This window comes from Sturnus vulgaris, chromosome 2, assembly GCF_052056855.1.
Source record: "Sturnus vulgaris isolate bStuVul1 chromosome 2, bStuVul1.hap1, whole genome shotgun sequence".
Classification (NCBI taxonomy): Eukaryota; Metazoa; Chordata; class Aves; order Passeriformes; family Sturnidae; genus Sturnus; species Sturnus vulgaris.
This window is the reverse complement of record NC_142244.1, coordinates 103,545,566-103,566,559: the sequence shown is the minus strand read 5'-3', so window position 1 is coordinate 103,566,559 and position 20,994 is coordinate 103,545,566. Positions and strand designations below refer to the sequence as shown.

Here is a 20,994-nt window from a genome sequence, read left to right as displayed (position 1 = left end):
TCTTGAAAATGTGGGAGACTGGGAGTGGGAATGAAGGACTGAGGGACTGAAGGTGCTACAGTGCTGCCTGGGGAAGTCACTGGGAGAAGAATGCTTTTTCTTTTATCCATTTTTGTCTTATATGGCTTGGCAGCCTCTATTTTGCCTTTCAGTCCTTTGTAAGGTAGGCTAAAAATTTTTGCAGAAGACAGAGCCTTTTTTTTATTATATTGGTAACAGAAACTAAAATCTAGAAAGCAGATTTCAAGCTGTAGTGTCCATATCTTGCCAAAGTGGATGTTGAAGTTTCCAAGTGTGATGCTACTTTTTAGATAGCAGAATAATGACTTATAACTAATTTTGTATCATAGCAACATATCAGTTAATATCTCACAGCTACCTCATAACCAGAAGTAATCCAAACAGATAGGAAGAGGTGGAATGTGTTACAGAGAGTTACACTTTTGTATGGCTCTGTTGTTCAATTGAGACATAAGGACATAAATTTTTATAATCCTTGGCAGTAAGCTGTTTTGAAAAATTGCTAATCTTTTCCACTTTCTTTGCCAGTTGTCAGAACTATCATGATAATAACTGACTGTATTAAAGAAGGTTAATTTTGTAGTTAAATCTCCAGGCCAGAACTCAGGAGATATGTTTCCATTACTTCTCCTGTGGAATGTTCACATGGATTTCGGGTAAATTGCTAAATCTCTTTGCCTCATTTTTTTTGTCTGTACATGACAGAAGGACCAAGCTTTTATATTCTCAGAAGAACATTGGATTTATATTTGGGGGGGGGGGGGGGCGCATAGGAACATTACTACAGTATAAATATAATAATTTCTGTCTTGAAAGAAAACCTGGTTTTAAAAGTGAACTACTTTTTTTTTACTGGCCTAATTGGCACCTTCACCTCAGGTAGAAATTCTGTGTTCACAGAATGCGTGGCAGTGAGCCCCTACCTTGCTTTTTGTCATTTCCCATCAGCTGTTTTAAATCTTGTCTTGTAATTGCTGTTCTGTGACACTAACTGAATGGAAGATTTACAATGTTTAAATATTACAAATCTGAACCTTTTTTTCCCCCTGCTTTCCATAAAAACATGGAGTGATACTGTCACTGCTGATTATTTGAGGGAATTTTACTAATTAGAATTGCATGAGAATTCAGGCTTTTGAGCTGTCATCTGTTCCATCCCCTTCTCGAGTACTGGAGGTTTCAGTAGCTTCATATTTCACAGTTGTCTTAAATATCTTACTTATTCTGGCAGGAGATCTTGGAGATAACATTCTGGGGTCAAATTCTGCCTGTGTCTGGGCAGTTTTTCTGCTTCTGCAAGCAGAACTTGGCCCTCATGTAAGGTGTAACCTTTTGGGTCCTTTTCATGCAAATGAGCTCAGTTGATTGCAGTAGATCTGCTTGTTTCAGCGAGAGCCTGAGTTGTAGCCATGCATCTCCAGGTTGTGAGTTCCAATATACAGGATTTGGGGTTTCTCTTATATTAAATGCAAAGTTTGTAGGTGTTGGGATTCTCACAGAATGATTTGGGGAGGAGGGGGAGAAAGAATGCTTTGAAAGAGAAGTATGAAAGCTGTGAGTTGCAGGAAGGGTTATATACCTACCTATAGCCCACACAAACGGGGCAGTATAACTACAGCTCTGTGAACTTTGAAAGCTCTGCTTAGTTGCTAGCATTTCTATGGTAAAGTATATCTGTGTAGTGTGACCTCAGTTCTTCAGTTATTGAGGGTGCCCGTACAGGTTTTGGCTCTAAATAAGATATTTGGGAAGGAAAGCCCATCCCATTCCTGAAACTGAGTGGTGGATATTTGTGCAGATGAGCGACATGACACAAATGCTTGATTTTGTTTGTGCAAATGAGAGGACCTTTGTGATGCAAAGCAGCATCCTCAAAAGGCAAATGTGCTTTTTGGTTGTAAATATCCCAGCTAAATACTGCAGTAATTGCAAGCAGAGCTTGGCATTTTTCCTTTCTATTCTCTTCATCGTTATATTTTAACAAGTTCTCATGAGACTATTAAAATGTCTTAGTTTTTGGAACATGTGGCCTAGTGGGGATAACTCTGTCTACAGATGCAGTGGGTTGGCAGCTTGATTTTGCATGTCTTTTCATTTCCCCCTAGATCCTGTGACCCAGTGTAACCTTTGGTCTCCCTCTGAAGGCCGGGGTGAGGGAAGTATGAGCAGGTGACTGATGATCACTGTCAATACAGCCTGCAGACAATATGGGAATTACTTTAGCAGTCCCACTCCCTTGTGCTCCCCCCATCCTCTCTTAAATCAACAAATGCAAATAGCAGCTTCCTCATTTGCTGCTATCTCTGGGAGGCTGCCCAGGCAGCATGGGCTTTGTTGCAGTCCTGCCTATTAAGAAAAGCAGCTTCAGCCCTAGCAGAAGGAAAAATACCAAGTGAGACCTGATTCCCCCCACCCCCTTAATGGTTAATACCGCTCCTATTTGGTGCTCTGGCATATACAGGTAGGAAGATGCTGAGACAAGGTAGTGCTTGATGCGTGTGGTTCAAGAGGGCAGCATGAAGTGGCTGGAGCTGTTTGCATTGTTGCTCTTTGTCCGGTAAATGTCCTTCTGGAAGGGAATAGGGATTGCCCAGTGTCCAAAACTCATACCTGTGCTCCTAGAACCTGTTGACTTGAAAGTAGTTTGTATTTTACAACAGCTGTGTCTTTACTGTGTGAGAATAGACATGCATTTGCTAGATTTCAGCATAGGCAGAAACACAAAGAATTTGTCAAACAGCGTTTCTTTACATGGTCATGATTGTTTTGTTCTATGCGTAGTTGTGTGGCACAAATAAATGAAAATAGCTGCATTTTATGTTGTTGTAAGTATAATATAGTCTGTAGTATTGTATTGTACAGAATACAGTTGATACTGCTTTGCTTTCCAGATATACAGCTTAATGTGCATTGTCATTCAGCAATTCAGGAACATAAGTGTAATGCTGTGACAGCATTTTGTTAAAATTCTGTTCATCTTATTTTAAATTGTCATTGCATATGGAAATAGGTTTTGGCATACATAAATAAAAGGCAAGCGATCACTTTGTACGTCCAGAAGGTGGTCCTTCACAGAAACCTAGGGATATCAGGTCTGCATTTGATGCATTAGGATTGCAACCAGCCATAATGAAGAGATTTCTTCTGAATGGCCATTTAGGAATATTAGATTAGTAACTGAATCAGGAGCAATGTATGTAAATGCTCCTAGTGCTTTAGAAATGTGTGTCAGTAGCATTTGTATTTTATAAGAAGTCTGTGTGCAGTGTGCATTTCATCTTACAGTGATATTTTCTATTGCAAATACTTAAACGGTTAACTCCTGAATAAAGATACAGAGTTAAAGAAACACTTGTAAAGCAAAGTGCTGGACAGTTAAGTTGAATATGATTCATAGAGCTAGACATTTAAAATGTTACTCAATCTTTAAATATTTTATTTTCTTAATCATTTCAAAAGTATCTTTCTGTTTTATTTTTTGTTTTACTTGCTTGACAGAAAGCTTCAACATACTAATATTTTCAGGGAAGAAAGATTCCAAATTCACAAAAATCCAGAATTAACAGCCCCCTCTGCTCCATTTCCAGTATGAATTAGTGCTTTGAATCAGGCAGTGGTGACCAACACAGTCAAAGCCTGCTTGAACTCTAACTTGCAATACTTCTCTAAGTTATGTTGCATTAAGTTTTGATGATATTTTAGGTTAAGGTGAATCACATGAGTTTTACAATCAGCAAGATGAAAAAGCTGTGATAGGGGCAGTGTGACACTAGAAAACTGTCTAATTTTAGTGTAAAGGTTTCAAATTATTTCAAATATGTTGTGTGTTTCCTTCCCATACCTCTCAACAAAGTTTGTTTGATGTAAAAAAATTTTCCCATTTCATCTTCTACTTACCTGTCCTGCAATTTATGCACCTATCTGCCTGCCAGTGGTTGGGCCAACAGAACTGAGTATTTGTTGGCCACAGGGTATTTGCTTTTTGTTGGTCACAGGTGCTGCTGTAGCATGGTGCAGTACATGTTTTCATTGAGGATATGTCCTTATGTTCTGTTTGGCATCCTTATGGCATTCTGTCCATTGGGAAGGGAATTGTTAAAATAAAACCATCATTATTTCAGAAAGGAGCGAGTTGAGTGGCAAAGACCTGTTCACTGGGAAGTTTTAATTGAAGGAAATCTGGTCACATGTTAGAGCCTTACACTAGACTATTATGCTGTCACATCATATGCATATTGGAACATCCAGGTAGATATCTGCTGGGATCCCATATTGGATTGGGATGGGAGATTAACCCATCTCATGGAAGAAAATTACTTCCATGTTAAGAATGAAGAAAAATTATACTTTATATTTGATTTTTGGAATCCCTTCTTCAAAATAGCACCAGGTAGAAAAATCTGAGTATAGTTATGTGAGCTTAACTTTCTAAACCAGCATCTCAGACAGATACTCTTTAAAGACATTTTGCCTGTCATCAGTTTCTCCTTGTCACTGGGATGATTTTCTTTGCTGCTCAGAGTTGTTTTGTAGCTCCCTAGAAGTAGTTTGCATGCCTTGTAATTGTGGAAACTGCTCTTAGCAGAAAAGGGATGTTTTATAGGCTGTATAATTTGTGAAGTATTTTTGAAGGCCTTCTTGATGAATGGCACTTTATAAATATTGTAATTCAATTATGGGAAGCATTTATAAGGTGAGTGGATTAATTCTTGGGGTTTTTTTCCCAATTTTTATTTGAATGTTTTTCTCTTAGGAAAGTCCCTCTAAAATAATGGGTACAAAGAGTTCTCTCTTTGGCTTCAATGAATTTTATAGTTTCATGCCAGCCACTTAAGTTCAAAGTAAAAAGTATATTCATTTTACAATGTAAATTGTGCAGTACACTTTTATTTTTTTAAGCCTTTGTTAGAAAAGTTGCTTTCCATTGTTCATTTTGAGGTTTTCCCCCCCTTCCCTTTTGTTTTTGTTTTTCCTCAGTTTCCATTACAAAGAGCAGTGCAAAAATCCAATCTTCCCCTTCCAAAGTGACCCGGCGTTCAATGCAGTCTCCACAGAAATCTGCTCCAGCACCAGCGCAGCGGGGCAGGAAACCAGGTCGGGGCAAACCCCCTGGACAGTCTGCAGTTCCCAAGAAGGGCAGGTCTCCTAAAAATATTCCCTTGACAAAAAGCACCTCTCATACTGAAAATCTTAAAACAAGGAAAAAAAGTTTAAAACCTGGAAAAAAGGTTAGTCTTTATCTACTATTTTACTTTATATTGCAAAATTTTGTAGTGAGATTTTTTTTATTATTATTACTTAATTTTCTGTCTTCTCTTCAGCCTTCAGGGCTTTACTGTTTTCAGCAACTGATTAGAAGAAAAAATTTAGAATAGCTTTTCTGGAATATTTTAGTATAAGATCCTGTGGATTATTTTATTCCCAAACAAGATTACTGTTGTATTTATGGGTGAGTAATTGGTGTTGAAAAATTCTATTCTGAAATAGAGAGACAGGGAAGCCTTTAAGCTTTTCAGTTTGGGTTAGTTTGTTACTGAACCATATATATAGCTTGCAGTTTTTGGTTTTGGGGTTTTTTTTTCAGGTTTAGAAACAAAGAATTAAAAACAGCGAGGGTTTTATTGCATAATTTAGGCTTCTTAAGCATACAGTTGGATTTGCCAAATTAATCTCATGGATACCCCCTAATCCTGGAGCTTCTAGCATGAAGCAGGAAGCTTCTTTTTCTCTAGATGTGGGCCTAATCCTGTCCTGGTCTGAAAGGCATGATGCCTTTCTCCCTGCCCATCTGAGTCAGACCGGAGTGTTGGCAGCTGCCTCCAGCTTCAGCTCTGGTGGAGCTGTTTGGTCAGGTACAGATTGGAGCTTCTGTCCCCTCACCTGACTTCTGCTGCCACTGACACCAGTGCTGGCACATGAACAATATCTGAGTGAGCCAGTTCAGGCAGCTCAACTGGCAGACAGCACAGCATCCATCCCTCCTACTTCCTTCTTTGTCTGCTCCACCCCAAAAAGCACAAATGCTACAGCTGCTGCAAGGAAGAATAGGATCACAGCAGGGCAGACTTAGGGCAATTTTGGATTGCCATGGAAGTACAGTCTATTTTCTGAGGCTTGCTCATGCACAGCAGGCTGTCCAAGAAGAGTAGCAATCCTGTAATGTCTTTCCTCAGGCAATTTGAATCTGTCCTTGTGCTCCTTCCTGCTTGCATCACTAGTGAAGAGGTGGGGGGTAGTGCTTTTTCCTGGTATTTTTTAGGGTTTTTTTGGTGTTCATTCCCCTTTCCTCCTCACAAGAATTAAAAAGTAGAAGTCTTAGGGCTTTTCTCCTGCAGTCGGTATCAGTGTGGGCAGTGGGACCTATTCCTAATGATGCGTGGAAAGAAGTGGAGTAATGGCAAGGTGAGGATTCTCCCTTCCAGTGACTATGCTGGTCAGTGTGAAGTGCTAGTGAAGTAACATTATTGGAGCATAGCTGGAAGCTCTAGTATGAAACTGGAAGCAGCACTTCGTTGAAATGATGATCACAAGATAAGAAATAATTTTGGGGACCATAAATTGAGAGCTGAGCACTCTTCTTTACTGCCTGCCCCTTGCAATCAGACATCCATACTGGTAGGCGACTGATGGAATTGGTCTCCAGTTTTGTTCCTCTCTTACTTGCTATATAAAAATGCACAGCAGCAGAGATTAAAGAGGAGAAAGGTGCTCCTATCCAGGCTTAGCTGGTGTGTGAGGTGTTCTTCATAAGTCTGGATGGGGCTTTAAAGGACAGCATTGAACACAGAACTGTCATATCTTAAGGCATCATTCAGGTATGGCAGGATGTACACTTGCATGTAAGAATTTGCATACTAGCTCTCATTAAAAAGAAATCAAGATGGTTTATCTAGGTTTTGAAACAGTAGTTGGAGGCACCTTGCCATTAGAAGAGGCTTCTGGGCCCTGGGTGTCTGGAAGTGTCTCCTTGGAGTATTTTTGACACCAGGTTTGTGTGAAGAGCTTGTAGGTGCTCTTTGGGGAATGGGTGTTAGTGCTGACATACCTGTCCTGAGGCAGCAAATCCGAGGTACCTCTGCGCACTCCTGATTTCCTCTGTGGGACCAGGCAACAGAGAGGTTTTGCAAAATGTAGGTTTGATGCATCTAATTTGGGTTTTTTGCCTTGTTAACTTTAGCATTAGAAACTTGAAAAATTAGCTCCTTTTGAGAATTCACAGAAGGCTGTTATTGCTTTGGTAAGTGGTTAAATTGCCAAGATGTTATACATATGTGCAAACTTTTCTTTGGACTATTACACCTGTTAGCATAAGGGTAAAGAGAGGAAATGGGGCTTTGTGGGAGTTCTGTGGACAGAGTGTGTCTGACATGAAGTGCAACCATACAGCCTGTACACCTCAGAGTATGTATGCAAATATGCAGGTGGTATGTGCCTAGAGGCTTGAAAGAGGCTTTTTTAATTCCACCCACCCCCCTAGACTGATGCAAAAAAACCCCCCCTCCAGATGTTGCACTAAATGGTTGTGCTTCAAGTGTGAGCTGGCTATTTGGTGTATTTAGGGACATTAGTATCTGCCTGTCTCTCTGCAGAGTTGTTTGAATTTCTTTGCCCCTTTAGGTTTTTATGCTTCAGTATTTGTCACTTTGCAGATACTAACTTTTATTATACAGCTAGAAATGTTGAGCTGTTGCATCATTTTTCTTCTTTGTTTAAAATGTTTCTGAGCTGTGTAAGTATGAGATACATGTTGGATTTTGTTTTTCATTTGTTTCTCACAGCTTGCACTGTATGTTTTTACTCTGCCATAATAAACACGAAACCTCTCTACATCTCTTGCATTATATTTTAAAAGTACACTTTACGTAACAGTGCAAAGAATTCCTTTCAGAATTTCTTGAGGAAACCCCTTGGTCTGAGTGTGGGTACCAGCCCTAAATTCAACCCCACAAAAAGAGTTTTTAAGCATTAAGCTGGTGAAGTTGTCCTGGTGGTTACAAGCTGTGAGCCCTGCTCTCTGCAGGCAGACAGGGCTGGTGTGCCCTCCCAGCTGGCAGGGGCCAGCCAGCCCCAGCCACTGTGCCCAGCCCTGCTGGGAATGTGGCCTGTCCCATGGAACAATGGCTCTGGGCTTGCAGCTGGCTGCTTTTCAGTGGGGAGGTTGCAAAATGAGAGCCTCAGCTGAGCAAGCATAACGTGCTATATTCCCTTCTGAGGGAGAAGGTAGGAAATAGCCAGCTAGTCTCACCACATGTGTGCATTGATGTGGAGAGTGGATGGTTCCTCTTAGTTTAGTGTTTGTATTTTGTTTTCATGCCTACATTTTCTCCCATTTCCTCGTATTTTCCCTCAATCCGACTGCCCATTTTTGGTAGCGTGGTAAAAGAAAAATGCCCCCTTGCAAGAACCCTTGCTGCAGGGGGCCTTCAGGAATGTTCAGATCAAAACCTCAGTCTTCCCAAGCACTTTTTTTTTTTCTCTGTATTAAGGATGGAGACCTTTCTGTCACCCAGTGTTAAGATAAATGGTCAATTCCTGACAAGTAATACATCACTACTTGGTTCTGTGCCACCTCATCTCACAATGCAGTGCCAAGCCTTGGCAGTCTATTCCTTATGTTCATGGTGATTCCACCCAGTGCCATATTGTCAAGTACATTTTCCAACCAAACCTATCTTCTCTGAACTCGTAAGTGGCACAGAATTTTTCTTTAAAGTATTCTGGATTTCAGAAGAAAGTTAATTCCTTCTTTCTAGGTGTTGTGAAGAAGTTAAGCACTGCTTCTTTTAAGAAGATATATATTCTGATTGCTTTCTACATGGTTTTCAATACATTACTTGGAAAATAGGCTGCTTCTAAAAGTTTGAAGGATAAATACTTTAAAATGGAAGAGGGCTTAGTCTTCCTTAGCAAATTGACTGAATTTTTACTTCACTATATATCAGTTTTAATGGTAAATCCTTACCATATGACCCCAAGTCTCTGCTGCATTCAGCAGTATCAAGACCTTGGGTAATCTCTTACATTCCTAATTTTTGCTAGATAAGAGAGTCAAAATGTAATCTGTTCTCATGTAAGAATAAGCAGTGGAGGGAAAAGTGATGAACTCTTTATTTATTATTTCTTTTATTTCAATGTATTTTCATAGTATGTCAAAACATATCACTGATCTCTTCTCTGGTGGCCAGTGACAGGACCCAAGGGAATGGCCTCTGGTGTCAGAAAAGCTTTAGGTTGGATACCAGGAAAAGGTTCTTCACCCAGAGGGTGGCTGGACACTGGAACACCCAGGGAAATGGTCACAGCACCAAGTCTGACAGAGCTTGAGAATGTTTGGACAATGCTCTCTGGCACATGATGTGACTCTTAGGGATGTCCTGTGCAGGACCAGGAGTTGGACTCAATGATCCTTTTGGGTCCTTTCCAAATCAGCATATTCTGTGAAGTGTCTTCCATGTGCACTTCTCTTTTTTAAATCCCAATACAAATCAAATTACAACAGAATTCTCTTTTCCTCTGGTGGAGAAGGTAGTGCACACAGACCAATCTGTAAATTGCTGTGCTCTGAACTCTGGTTATCTGTCATATTGCAAGATGCAAATAAGTTTTCTTTGGGAAAGGAAAAAGTTTTGGCAACCAGCATAACTGGATTGTAACTACATTCTTGTTTGATCTCTTGCATGAAGCACTTGAAAATTTCTGGCAGTGGTTATTTGAGAATTTCAGCTCCTTTGAAACAAGCTCAGGGAAAATACAGGTGCACTGTAATGTTGACACCTAGATGTGACTTAGGTTTTTTTATGACAGTACATACACAGCCTAAATAACCTGAGCTGTGCTAAACCCAGCTGGAAGGGCGTGAACAGGAAAATGCCCCGAAATACCTCTTCCTAAGATTTTTAGAAGAGTCGTGAATTAGTATATAAAGCTCTTTCTTTTCCCACTTTTTAGGTAAAGGTGGGTTCCTTTCTGAGTCATTTGTCTTCCACTGCATTACTAAAGTAGCTGTAACTGCAAATTGACAGTTCCTGGTCTTCCTTTCCTGAGCTTTCCCTTCTCTGCTGTGTGTGGTACTTTTCTAGTAAGAAACCACACACATTCATTAAGATGGTAACTGATAGCAGAAAGGTTGTGCAGATTCCTTAAAAAACATTAAATATTTTGACTCTGTTTTTTTTTTTCCTCTTAACAGAAAAAAGTCTTGCCAGAACAATTGACTCCTACATCTCCTTCTCCTCAGTCATCTCCTGAGGGGGAAAATGGCACTACACAGATACTTAAAGATGGAATCAGTTTGTCTGGTGCAACTGCAGCAGTTATATCCACAGGTAAAAGATGAAGAAAAAAAAAGTGTGTGAAATGCCTTCCATGTCAGGTAGTTTCATTTTATGAAGAATGTGCTGCAAACTTATTACTGTAAATCATTATCCAGATGCCTTATTTTTTAAAGATATTTGTAGGAGCCTGAGTTACTTTTCAGGACTAGTATTTTGATTCCCACATTATAGCAATAAATGCTGGGGCATGAGGATTTTTGATAGATCTGCTAGACCTGGCAGTTTGTTCCTGTGTGAAGAAGGAAATGGTACAGTTCTTTCATGTCTGTCCCACTCCTTAATGTATGAAATGGGAATAGATGTAGCTAAAAGCCCATATGATACTCTGATCCCATGCAAGTTGTACTGTAATGTTACAAAATAGAGATTTTATCTCTATATAGCCTTACATGAAAAGAAACAACTCTGTTAAAACCCAGCAAAGGCAATCAGAGGGAATACATTCCTCTTTCCTCACGTTGACTTTTTTTTTTTTTGCCTCTAAATATAATGAAATGTGTCTTTAAAAGGATTGGCAGAAAAGAAATAAGCTAGTAAATGAACTAACCTATTGAGGAACTGGTAACCCTGTAGTGAAATAATTCATATATTGTCAGCTGAAATCTCCATAAATTATGATAATTTTGCTTAGGTTGCTTTTTTGCATTTAAAACCTCTTTTTACAATAGAAGTTGTCAGGCTCTTCTCACGCCCAGTTTCAGTCATGGGTGAGGGGAAAACATGTACCTTTGTCTTAGGAAAGTAAATATTTTGCAAGGCAGTTGTTGAGCCCAGACAGAAAATACCATACTATTATTGTTGATTTGTAGCTTTGATTATTTGTACAAATAGGTTTCCTTCAATTTGGAGATTCAGAGAGTAAACTGATATGCATGAACACATGACATCATTAAAATTCTTGTAGAAATACTTTATTTTTAAAAGCTCAGGGTTTTTATCTAAAATCAAACTACAGTTCAGAAAATATGTCAGTCTTTTGTGTAATAGAATGTTTAGATTGCTCAATCACCACAGAGGCACATTTTTTCATTAAGCTGTAATAATGTCTCAGGTGCATTCTTGGTCATGTGGCAGCCAAGATGAATAAGGAAAAAAAATCATCGTTTACATGTTTTCCATGTTCTTCTGCCTTGGCAGTTGTTTTGGAAGACAGTTTCACATTGTCTCTTTAAAAAGTAGTTACAAAAGTCTTATATGATTGTTTCGTGTAACACTTCAAACCACCTTACAGTGTTTGTAAAGAAGTGTTTATTTAGCATGGGCCATATTTCTGTGTGGAAGTCATATATATGAGTATTTCAAGTCTTCTGAAGCTACAGGCCTTCAGTAGCCACTCTGTGGGATGTATATGTTAGTGCCATATGGGTACTTCAGAATGAGCATCAGTGGCAGGTCTATAACATAAGGTTCTCTTCGTTGCAGCTTCTCAAATAGGAAAAGATTTAGGCAGTAACTTGGTAAGGCCTGCTTTGTAGAATTGTGGCTTGGTAGTTTGGAGTACGTGCCTGTAATTTGTACTTCCCTGGAACTAGTGTATGAGCAGAGATAAATCAAAACGCAAGCACAGATCGTGTCATCTTTGTTACATTAGTGAGGTAGAAGAGGGCTTCAGAAAGCAGGGAAAAAAAGTGAGTTTAGGATTCAGTCAAGAGGACCTTGGGAGAAGAGTACTTTCTGCATGCTCTGAAAGTATGTGTGCATGCTCAGCTTCTTGAGTTGACCAGTATAACTCTTCTGCAAGATTGAAATTAAAATGACAATTTGCAGTTCTAACTTGGAAACATGTCTTGGTTCCATGGCAGTAAATGTGGCTTGTACCATTTCAGTGTGTGTTTATGTGAACAAGCATGGAAATTCTGGGCCTCACCTGGATAAGAAGAAGGTTCAGCAGCTTCCAGACCATTTTGGACCAGGTCCTGTCAATGTGGTACTTCAGCAGGCTGTACAGGCTTGTGTGGATTGTGCCCATCAAGCCAAAACTGTCTTTGGATTTCTGAAATCTGGCCATCATGGAGGGGAAATGATAACTGGTATGTGAAGATGTTCTGTTTCATTTGTTTCTTTACTTGTTGAACTTGAGGTAGGGCAGAAGAACTGAAGTAGCTGCAATGAATTTATATCACTTTTTTAGCTGTGTGAACACAGGTGCGAACATTGATATATGATTTATCTTACTCTGAGTTCAGAGTGATTTGAACAATTCTTTAAATTTAAATTAAAATGTAGCAATAGCAGTGTTTAAATTACAAATGCACAATACAGTTAGCTTCTTACACTAAGGAGAGCTTGTGTACCTCATTTAGCAGCTGTAGTCAAACATTTGTCAAGTAAACTCACTACAAGTGAAATAATCAGCATTATCAGTTCAAGTCATTTGCATAATCTTATCCATGCATGGTGTTTGTGTTCTTAAAGCATTAACCAAGTGGGTGACAAGTCTCAAACTAATCTGTTTAGCTTCCAGGGAAGTGATTCCACATGTGAAAGTTGCTGCTGTTTCCCTTACCCCATTCCCCAGAACTGCAGCAGTATCTTAGGTCACTCTTCATCCACCTATGTCTCCTGTTATGGAATAGGTTTATTTGTATTACATATTGATGGCAAGTCTATAGATAAATTATCTGTATGTCTCAATCTGAATAGCTGCTGCTTGACTTTTTTTCCTTCCAGGCTAGGAAATATTCTATGTATAACAGTTAGCACATCATTTCATAATTCCATCAGTGGTGGTAAAAGACTTGGCTTTACTTTAATCTCTTTGTATTAACACCAGATGTGAAAGATGATTAGTGGAATAGAGATTCAGTTAAGTACTCATAAAAATGTTGCTGTCTAACTATGTAAAGAGCACACCTCAACCTGTGCATGGCAGAACTACAGTGAACTTTGCTTAGGCATCCCCCTGAGTTTGTGCACAAAATGGATGCTGCTTCTCTGCTGTGTAGTAGAGGTGTAATGGCATTGTATAGCTGTGATTTTGAAACTGGTACTGTGGCTTTTTTTCAATATATATGAACGTTTGGTATACTATTAATACCTTGCTGTACCTATTTCAGACAAGTCAATTTTTTAGATCAAAATGCTCTGAGATGTTCATTGCCAGTGTTTTATTTGTGATTGTTTATCATGAAGGGCTAAATCACAGGCCAGTGCCATCTCTGGGCTGTGACTGCGTAATTGAAAATAATAATTGCAATCAGGAGAGAGAAATTTCAGATTCCTTACATAGGTGTGGCTTGTTTGCATTCAAAAATTCTGGCAAAAAGGATTTACTGTTGTGCACCTGGCTTCACCTCAAGGCCTGTATTTTGGATTTGAGGAACCTGGCAATGTGAGCTGCTCTGGAAGTAGAGTCCTGGTCTGGGTGATAGTGAGCCACAAGGCCGCAGTGGATTTCTGGTGTTCTTGAGCTCTTGCTTCTCCTTGGCTTGTCAGACAGGTGGCTGAGAAGTGCCTGAGCAAACTCCCTGTCATTTTATCAAAAATTTGTGTATGATAAATTTTGTGAAGTATAAAATATGACTTAGATTAATGTAGCACATTACATCTAGCTGTGCACATGAATAGTAAGGAAGAAGAGGGAAGCAACAGTAGAATAAAATAAAGAATTACAGTTGTAGCCTTTTTGTTTTAAAGTGGGTTTGGAGGATGGATTGTTGTTCACGTTTTGTTTGGGGTTTTTTTTAGACTGTCAAGAAAAAAAAATGTTGTGGTAGAGAATAAGCAAAGAAATCTAAGGCTTTTGTGAGCTGATGCTTTTATAGAAAGTATTATACCTGCCGTAGGAGGAAACTGCTGATGAGGACATGGATAAAATAATCTTGCTGGAGTATATGGAATAATTAGTGGGTTCTTTTGGTTCAGCTGCCAAAGAAAATAATTGTTTTGAATAAAATTAAATTTAGAATTTTTCCGTCTTTTCTTTCTCAAACAAAGGCACAAACTATTTTATTTTTGCTTAATGCATAAGCTTTCAATTCAGGCAAATAAAACAGAGAGGAAATTAAAGGCTTGATTAGCAAGCCCACTAATGATGGTGGTGTCAGCTCCTTTTTTTTTCTTTGTAGCACAGAGACTGTCGTGTTTGGTGGGGTGAAATAGATTGAGGCTCAGATAAATTTTCTCAAGCAGAGAATTAAAATCAGACTCTAGGATGAGTTTCATTGCTATCAGAAAAACACATTTCTCTGATTGTTTCATTCTCAGTCTTTCCCCAGCTTGAACCTGGTATGTAAAACATACTTAAAGAATGGAAGGTGAAGAAATTAGTATGACTCTTCATCCTGAGGGCTGGGCTTGCACATGAGAGCTCCAGTCCCTGTTTATATATCATTTAAATTTAAGTTGTTGTACCTCAGAGGTACTCCTTTTTATTTTTTCCCCTAGCATTTATTGGGGCAGTAAGATGCTTATGTTTTTCCCAAGCAGAGTAGATAGCTGAGCCTGTGGATCTGGATCCCAATCCCTTGGTTGGAGTTTTTATGGTTGCCCTCAGGTGTTAAAAGTCCAGGGGAGCTGCATTTGCACTGAATCTTTATTTGTGGGTTTTTCTCATGGAATGTTTTTCTGGGGCAGTCACAACACCTCAGCTGTTTCTTGCCTTATCCTCATGACAAGTCTTGAATAACATTGTTCTTTTCAATGTTTTGTTTTTTTTCAAAATGAGAAATTAAAGTGTACAGAGTAAGTCATTTCCCCAAAGGCCATACAGGAAGATCCATAAGGCTATTATAGACCATTTTAAATTTCTGCTGTAGCTGACTACTACCTTGCAGTAAATTTGTCAGGAGGTCAAACTATGGTAGGTCTCTCAGCCCATTTTCTCTCCAGAGCTGGTTGAATTCCAAGCAAAATTTGGCTTTGGAGACCCCTTTCCCAAACAGGATGTAGTGGACCTTGTCTCTGAACTACATGTGGGTCTGTTAATCATTAAGATCTCATTTGGGCAATGGAGCCTGGAAGAAAACCTAATAGGCCATGGAAACACTTCGGTTCTGTAGTACTGACTCTTAAAACTTCAACCACTTGCAGTGGTCAGTCTGTCATGAAAGCAGATGGGAGAGGCAGCACGTTGTTGTTGATGCTGGCTGGTTAACGCACATTAACTCTAATCAGAAGCTTCCTTACATCAACAGTGTAAGTAATTGACACTTCGGATTTCCTAAGGAAGCCTAAAATATGCTAGACTAGGCATTTTCTTTAGTTTTGTGTATATTATCTGTCTCTTCTGTAACACAATATGGAAATATTCCTGAATTCAGATCTGTGAATATAGGCTTTCTTGTCATTTCTGGCTTTTTTTTTTTTTTTTTTTTTTTCAAGCATCTGCTACCAACGAAATGTGATCCTTTAAAGCTCTGCTTATCATTCGGAAACTTATGTTAACAACAGAAAGCTGCATGACAAGCTGAAAACCAAAAAGACAAATTGATGCATAAACCTGGTGTTTATGCCACTTCTTTTCAGCCCTGAGCTTAAGTTACAAGTTCGTTCCTGCTTTGTTCTAAAGTATTCCTAATCACATGTAACTAAAAGTTTCAGTTGATGTAATGGTAATTATTTGTCCATGTATCTGTAGTATTGAGTCTTTTCCAAACCTTACTAATTTTTACAAAAAATAAAAATATCCTCAGCTGCCACACTGTTTGAGGGCAAGGAAAGAGGTCAGCAAGGAAAAGACACAGGCACATGTCCAGGCTCTTTGTAATCACTCAGTTTAAAAGACAACAGATCCATTTGTGGCTGCTGTGGTATCTCTGCCACCTAACTCCTGTTGAAATAAATGGGAGCTTGACCACTGTAGTGTTGACAGCAGGATAGATTTCTCTAGTGATAAAATAGCAAATGGCAAAACAGTTTCTGAGTCAGAATTTCAATGGTAATGGATGCCAGCACCTTACCACAAGTATTCTCCATTCAGTTAGAAACTGAGAAAAGAAAAGAAATACTAAATTTGTTTGTTTCATTTCTTCAGGGTTTTTTGTTTTTTTGGTTTTTTTTTGGCAGCTTTGTTTGGTTGGTTGGTTCGTTTTGGTCAATTTTTTTAATAACTGTTTGGGCTTTTTGTTGATTTTTTGGAGGATTTTTGGGGGTTTGGGGCAAGTATTGTAAAGAGTCTTTCTTGTGCTATCTCATGCAAGTAGGTTATGGAGAGCTTGCTGCTTTGTAAGTGATGGAAACTCCACATAAAGTTTTGTTATACTGGTGTGAATCCAAAATTATTTTATTAAAATAAGTTCCCATAGAGCAAATTTAAACTGACATGGATCCAATGGAAGGTGAAATCAGTCCTTTGGATATAAAATTTTTAAACTATCAGAATGACTGTTTACTCCTCTCATGTCTTTCATGGTTTAAATCAAGTCTGGATGTCTTCTCCTTTAAGTTAATGGTGATGTTTTGCTATAGTTCGTGATGCTTGGGGGGTGTTTGACATAATCTTTTTATTCACAGCTTCCTTTGATGGGGAAAAGCATGCCATCAATCTTCCTTCTGTAAACAGTGCATCATTTGTCCTACGCTTCTTGGAGAAACTCTGCCACAGTCTGCAGTGTGATAATCTCTTCAGTAGCCAGCCTTTCAGCCCTTACATGGGATGTGCACATAGTCCTATGGAGTATGATAGGAATAAGCCAGGTACTGTTAATCACTTGTTATTTTCAAGTGCTGATATTTCTGAGAAATGTGGGGATTTTATGAAATGCAACTTTTTAGTCTTTCTGTGACATGAGTTGCTTGAAATTAATGCACTTCAGTTCTTTGTGAATTGGTTTCAGTGTGGAACTGCTTTGACAGTAATGGATAGGTCATACCACATGTGCAGAAATAATTTTATTCAGCAAACTTCTCCTTGTAGGCAAACCAGAAAACATATGTACTTTACCACTGTGATACTGCTAAAAAGACAAGCTCAAAACTTCACATTTATTTGTTAAATTTATTTTCAGCTCATAAAATAAATTTAACAAAAGATGCTAGCTATCTGTGAGAAGGCACTTCCCCTGAAAGGGAATTCAGTCTAACCCTTCCAACACAAGTACAAACTCTTCTCTTTCTCTTTTTGCCTTACTTAGGGATGGCTCAAAAAATTTTACATTCTACTATGCACAGTCGAGTCATCTAGTAGAAAAACTTGTGAAGCTGGCTGCTTGTGAAATTTTGTGTGAGTCCAATACCTTTGCTGCACCAAGAACGTAGAGTGGAGATCAGATTACTTGGCCAAGATCTCTCAACAGTTTTTTTGTAGGACCTGGTAGTACAAGTCCCAGGTGAAGCCAGGAGTCACAGCTGAGATAGCCTTGTTGTCAAGACAGTTTCACAAGATTTATATTGGGAATGAAGCTTCCTCAGAGCTGTTTGACAGCTGAGTCTGTGTTCCGGGTGCTGGTGTAGAAATTTTTTTTTTCTTTTCCCAATGGAGAAATTATTTTTGTAATTCTGTCTATTATATGAAAGTTCTTAGTTTTAACTTTCAGGAAAGTAGACAGGGTCAAGGTAATTCAGCTTTGAAATTTTGTATTGAAGCGACTGAGTCCTTGTGACACGAGAAATGCAACTCTAACCTAGTGAATGGTTGATGTCTGTCTTTGCTTCTGTCTCTGGACTTTGCCCATGAGCAGCTTTATGCTAGAATAATAAGTAGTGACTTTTTCTCTTCACAGCCAAAGAAGAAATACCTGAAAACAGGAGTGCTAAACGATACCCTCAGGACTCTCCACCATATACTGCTCCTCTTTCCCCTAAGCTTCCCAGAAACGATGCTCATCCATCTGAAGGTAATTATATTATGTCAGAATTATATAGGAGGATTATTTATGGTTTCAGTATTTCTAGTCAAAAAGGACTGAGTACAACATACGTGTCTGGTTTGTCTCTAGCCTTTGACAGGTCAGGGTGGAAATATGTTAATTATTGATCACTGGCACAGATTTTGCACTTAAGGAAGATCTACTGCAAGTTCTAGCAGTGCTTCTCCTAAACCTGCAGCCTTTTCTGTGAAGGGGCTGAGGCACACAGGTGACAGACAGATGAAGCCTCCTGCTTCATACAGGGCTACTGAGCAGAAAACTGATTGCATTGAAATGGGTTAGGAGATAAATTGGAAGCATCTCTAAACTCTAGGCTGGGTTCTTTAAGTGAGTAAGGGTGCAGCTTGATGATAGAATTCAGCTGAGTTTATGGCTAGCTGCCAGTGAAGCTGTGCTGCTCTTGCTTTCCTTGCCTCCTTGTCCCTGCAGTGAGTCCTAGCCCACCCTTGCTCCCTTTCCCTGGCTAGGTAGTGAGCTGAAGCACTGAGCAAAAGCACAGAAAACATTCTGGTGAAGAGTCTTGTTTTTACTTCTTTCGAGTGACTCTCTGTGGAGCTGGATGAGCACAGGAAGGGTTGGGTGGAAGGCAGCCACGGCCAGGGGAGCGGTGTGGCCTCCCTGTGACAGCTCACTCTTAGGTTGGTGTAGTTCACAGGTAAAATAACACTTTTTCCTGTGCTCCAGCTCAGCTGCAGTAACTGAGCACGTCTAGGTTTAGTCTGCCTCAGATGTGAAGTAAAGCATCTAGGTTTAAATGTCAGGGACACAGTGAAATGGTTGAGTAACCAGTTTGCTACTTAACTGGTTAAGATGTGGTCAATTGATGATACTGACTTACCCATCTAATGCGTACTTTCTCTTGCAGGAAGATATTTGCATGTAATTTCCAAAGGCTTTTTTGAAGTATGATGGGGATTAGTTATTTTTACCTCCTTTTTTTCTTTATTTTTGTGTGTAATCTTGAAATTATTTTCTATCTATTACCATGAATGGGGGTAGGACATCTCTTCTGTGCATATTAAAAAGTAGTAAGACTACCGTTAAAGCAGAAAAGGATGTAAAATTGACATGTTCCAAATGATAGCTTATTTAAAATTATATATCTTACTACTTTGTGTGTGTATATAGCATACTCACATCTTTATATTTCCTGTAGCTAGTATACACAGTTCTGCATTGATTATCAACCTCTGTGTCTTCACAAAAGAAGCTCTGGTTTAATTCCAGAGATATATTATACATCTAAGTTATGTTTTCGGTACTAACTTAATAAGTGTGGAGCACTTATTAATACTCAAATGAAGTTGTTTCATTTGGAGTAAAACAAATGTTTAAGTAGATCTGCAGTATCTTGTAAGAAATCTTACTCAAGTAAACATGAGTGCACATACTGTTTTTTATTCTTGTTTGCTAGTGGATCTTTTACAGATGGAGTCAGTGTACCCTTTAAAATACATTTTAAGATCACTAGTTCATTGTAAAATGCAGTTACTTGAATAAAAAATAATTAAAATAAGTGTTTTTCCATGGTTTCAGAGGTTTGAATTTGTACTCTGTGCATTTTAACAGGCAAAGTGTTCTCTAGCATTGTGTGTTTCCCATTAGGGCAATGTCCTCTGCTGAAAATCTGGAGGCAATTTTGTAGCGGTCAGTCATGGGTTGGTTAACAAGAAAGATCTGCCCCCAAAACTTCTGGTTCCATTGAGACACAGTTGCCTTAAAATAGTTGTTTTGAAATATCATTTGAAGGCAAAATGGAGTAATTGTGGGAAACGGTCTTTCAAACAGCTCGTTTTCCTTCTGATCTGCTCAGGGATATGCTTTGCAGATTTTGCTGCCTTTCTTGCTCACTAACAGTTTCTTCTTAAAGTTATGAAAGATAAAGGAGGAGGGAGTGGGGAATAACTCAGACTCCCTTCCCCTGAAAACAGTGTGTTCCTACTACTGTGTCCAATTACATCATTTTGTTATGTATGAGACAGAACAACTGGCTTCTAATTCCCAGAAGAGCCTCAAGAAAACAAAACATCCAGTTCTTGCTAAGGCTTCAGTGCCTAAACAGTCTGCTGTCATCCCTACATTTGAAATGTAAGGCCTCTTACTGGCCTTTCATTAATCCACCCAGAGGTCAGGCATTCTGCAGTGTAACCTCCCATCTCTTTCCATACCTCTGTTATTCACAGCTGCTCAAAATGCCGAGGTAGGCAAACTGTCTCACTCCATGGATTGCAGTGCTCCATTTGCTAGATGCCAATTTTGCTGCATTTTGTTTGTAGAGAAGCTGGATGGATGGATTGGAAAGTGGATTGGATACCATAGCTACTGAACAGAAAGCTTTCCCTAAAAAAAATGATGGGAAATATGCCAGCTTTTCCACCTTGTGTATATGAGTTTAGAATTTACAGTAAGATAAATTCAAATGCTGATATCTTGGAGGAAAAAAGCAGAGTTGATATTTCCCAAACCTACTTCTACTTGCTTCAGGATATGTAACATCAGAAAGAAATCTGTGATATAATTGGAATGAATACAATTAAGTTCTTTTAAAATGCAGTAAATTTTTAACATCTTTTTTTACAGAAATCTTGACAAAGATAATGTAAAACAATTATTTAAAAAAACCAAAAAAGCAACTTATATTCGGATTCCTACTAGTTTACTATAAAAACTTAAAAGATGTTTTTTCTTAATACATTACATGGAGTTGGCTGATATATGCTTGAATACTCCAGTTAAAATTCTCTGCTGGGGAATGTTATCTCCATTGTTTCATCCTACCTTTCAAGACGTCTGAAATCTGAATCTACAGGTTCAGTCAGTCAAACCTTATG

The 20,994-nt window shown here is 38.8% G+C and overlaps 1 protein-coding gene across 9 annotated transcripts in view; it reads left to right on the top strand.

Annotated features, from left to right (window-relative positions):
- SCML2 (Scm polycomb group protein like 2) overlaps positions 1 to 20,994 on the top strand; it is a 72,329-nt gene that overhangs the window by 43,385 nt on the left and 7,950 nt on the right. For all 9 annotated transcript variants that reach the window (XM_088160243.1, XM_088160241.1, XM_088160242.1 and 6 more), the window contains 5 exons: positions 4,999 to 5,249; positions 10,211 to 10,346; positions 12,182 to 12,385; positions 16,809 to 16,991; positions 18,017 to 18,130. In XM_088160243.1, coding sequence (XP_088016369.1) covers positions 4,999 to 5,249; positions 10,211 to 10,346; positions 12,182 to 12,385; positions 16,809 to 16,991; positions 18,017 to 18,130 — 888 coding nt within the window. The remainder of the gene's footprint in view (positions 1 to 4,998; positions 5,250 to 10,210; positions 10,347 to 12,181; positions 12,386 to 16,808; positions 16,992 to 18,016; positions 18,131 to 20,994) is intronic.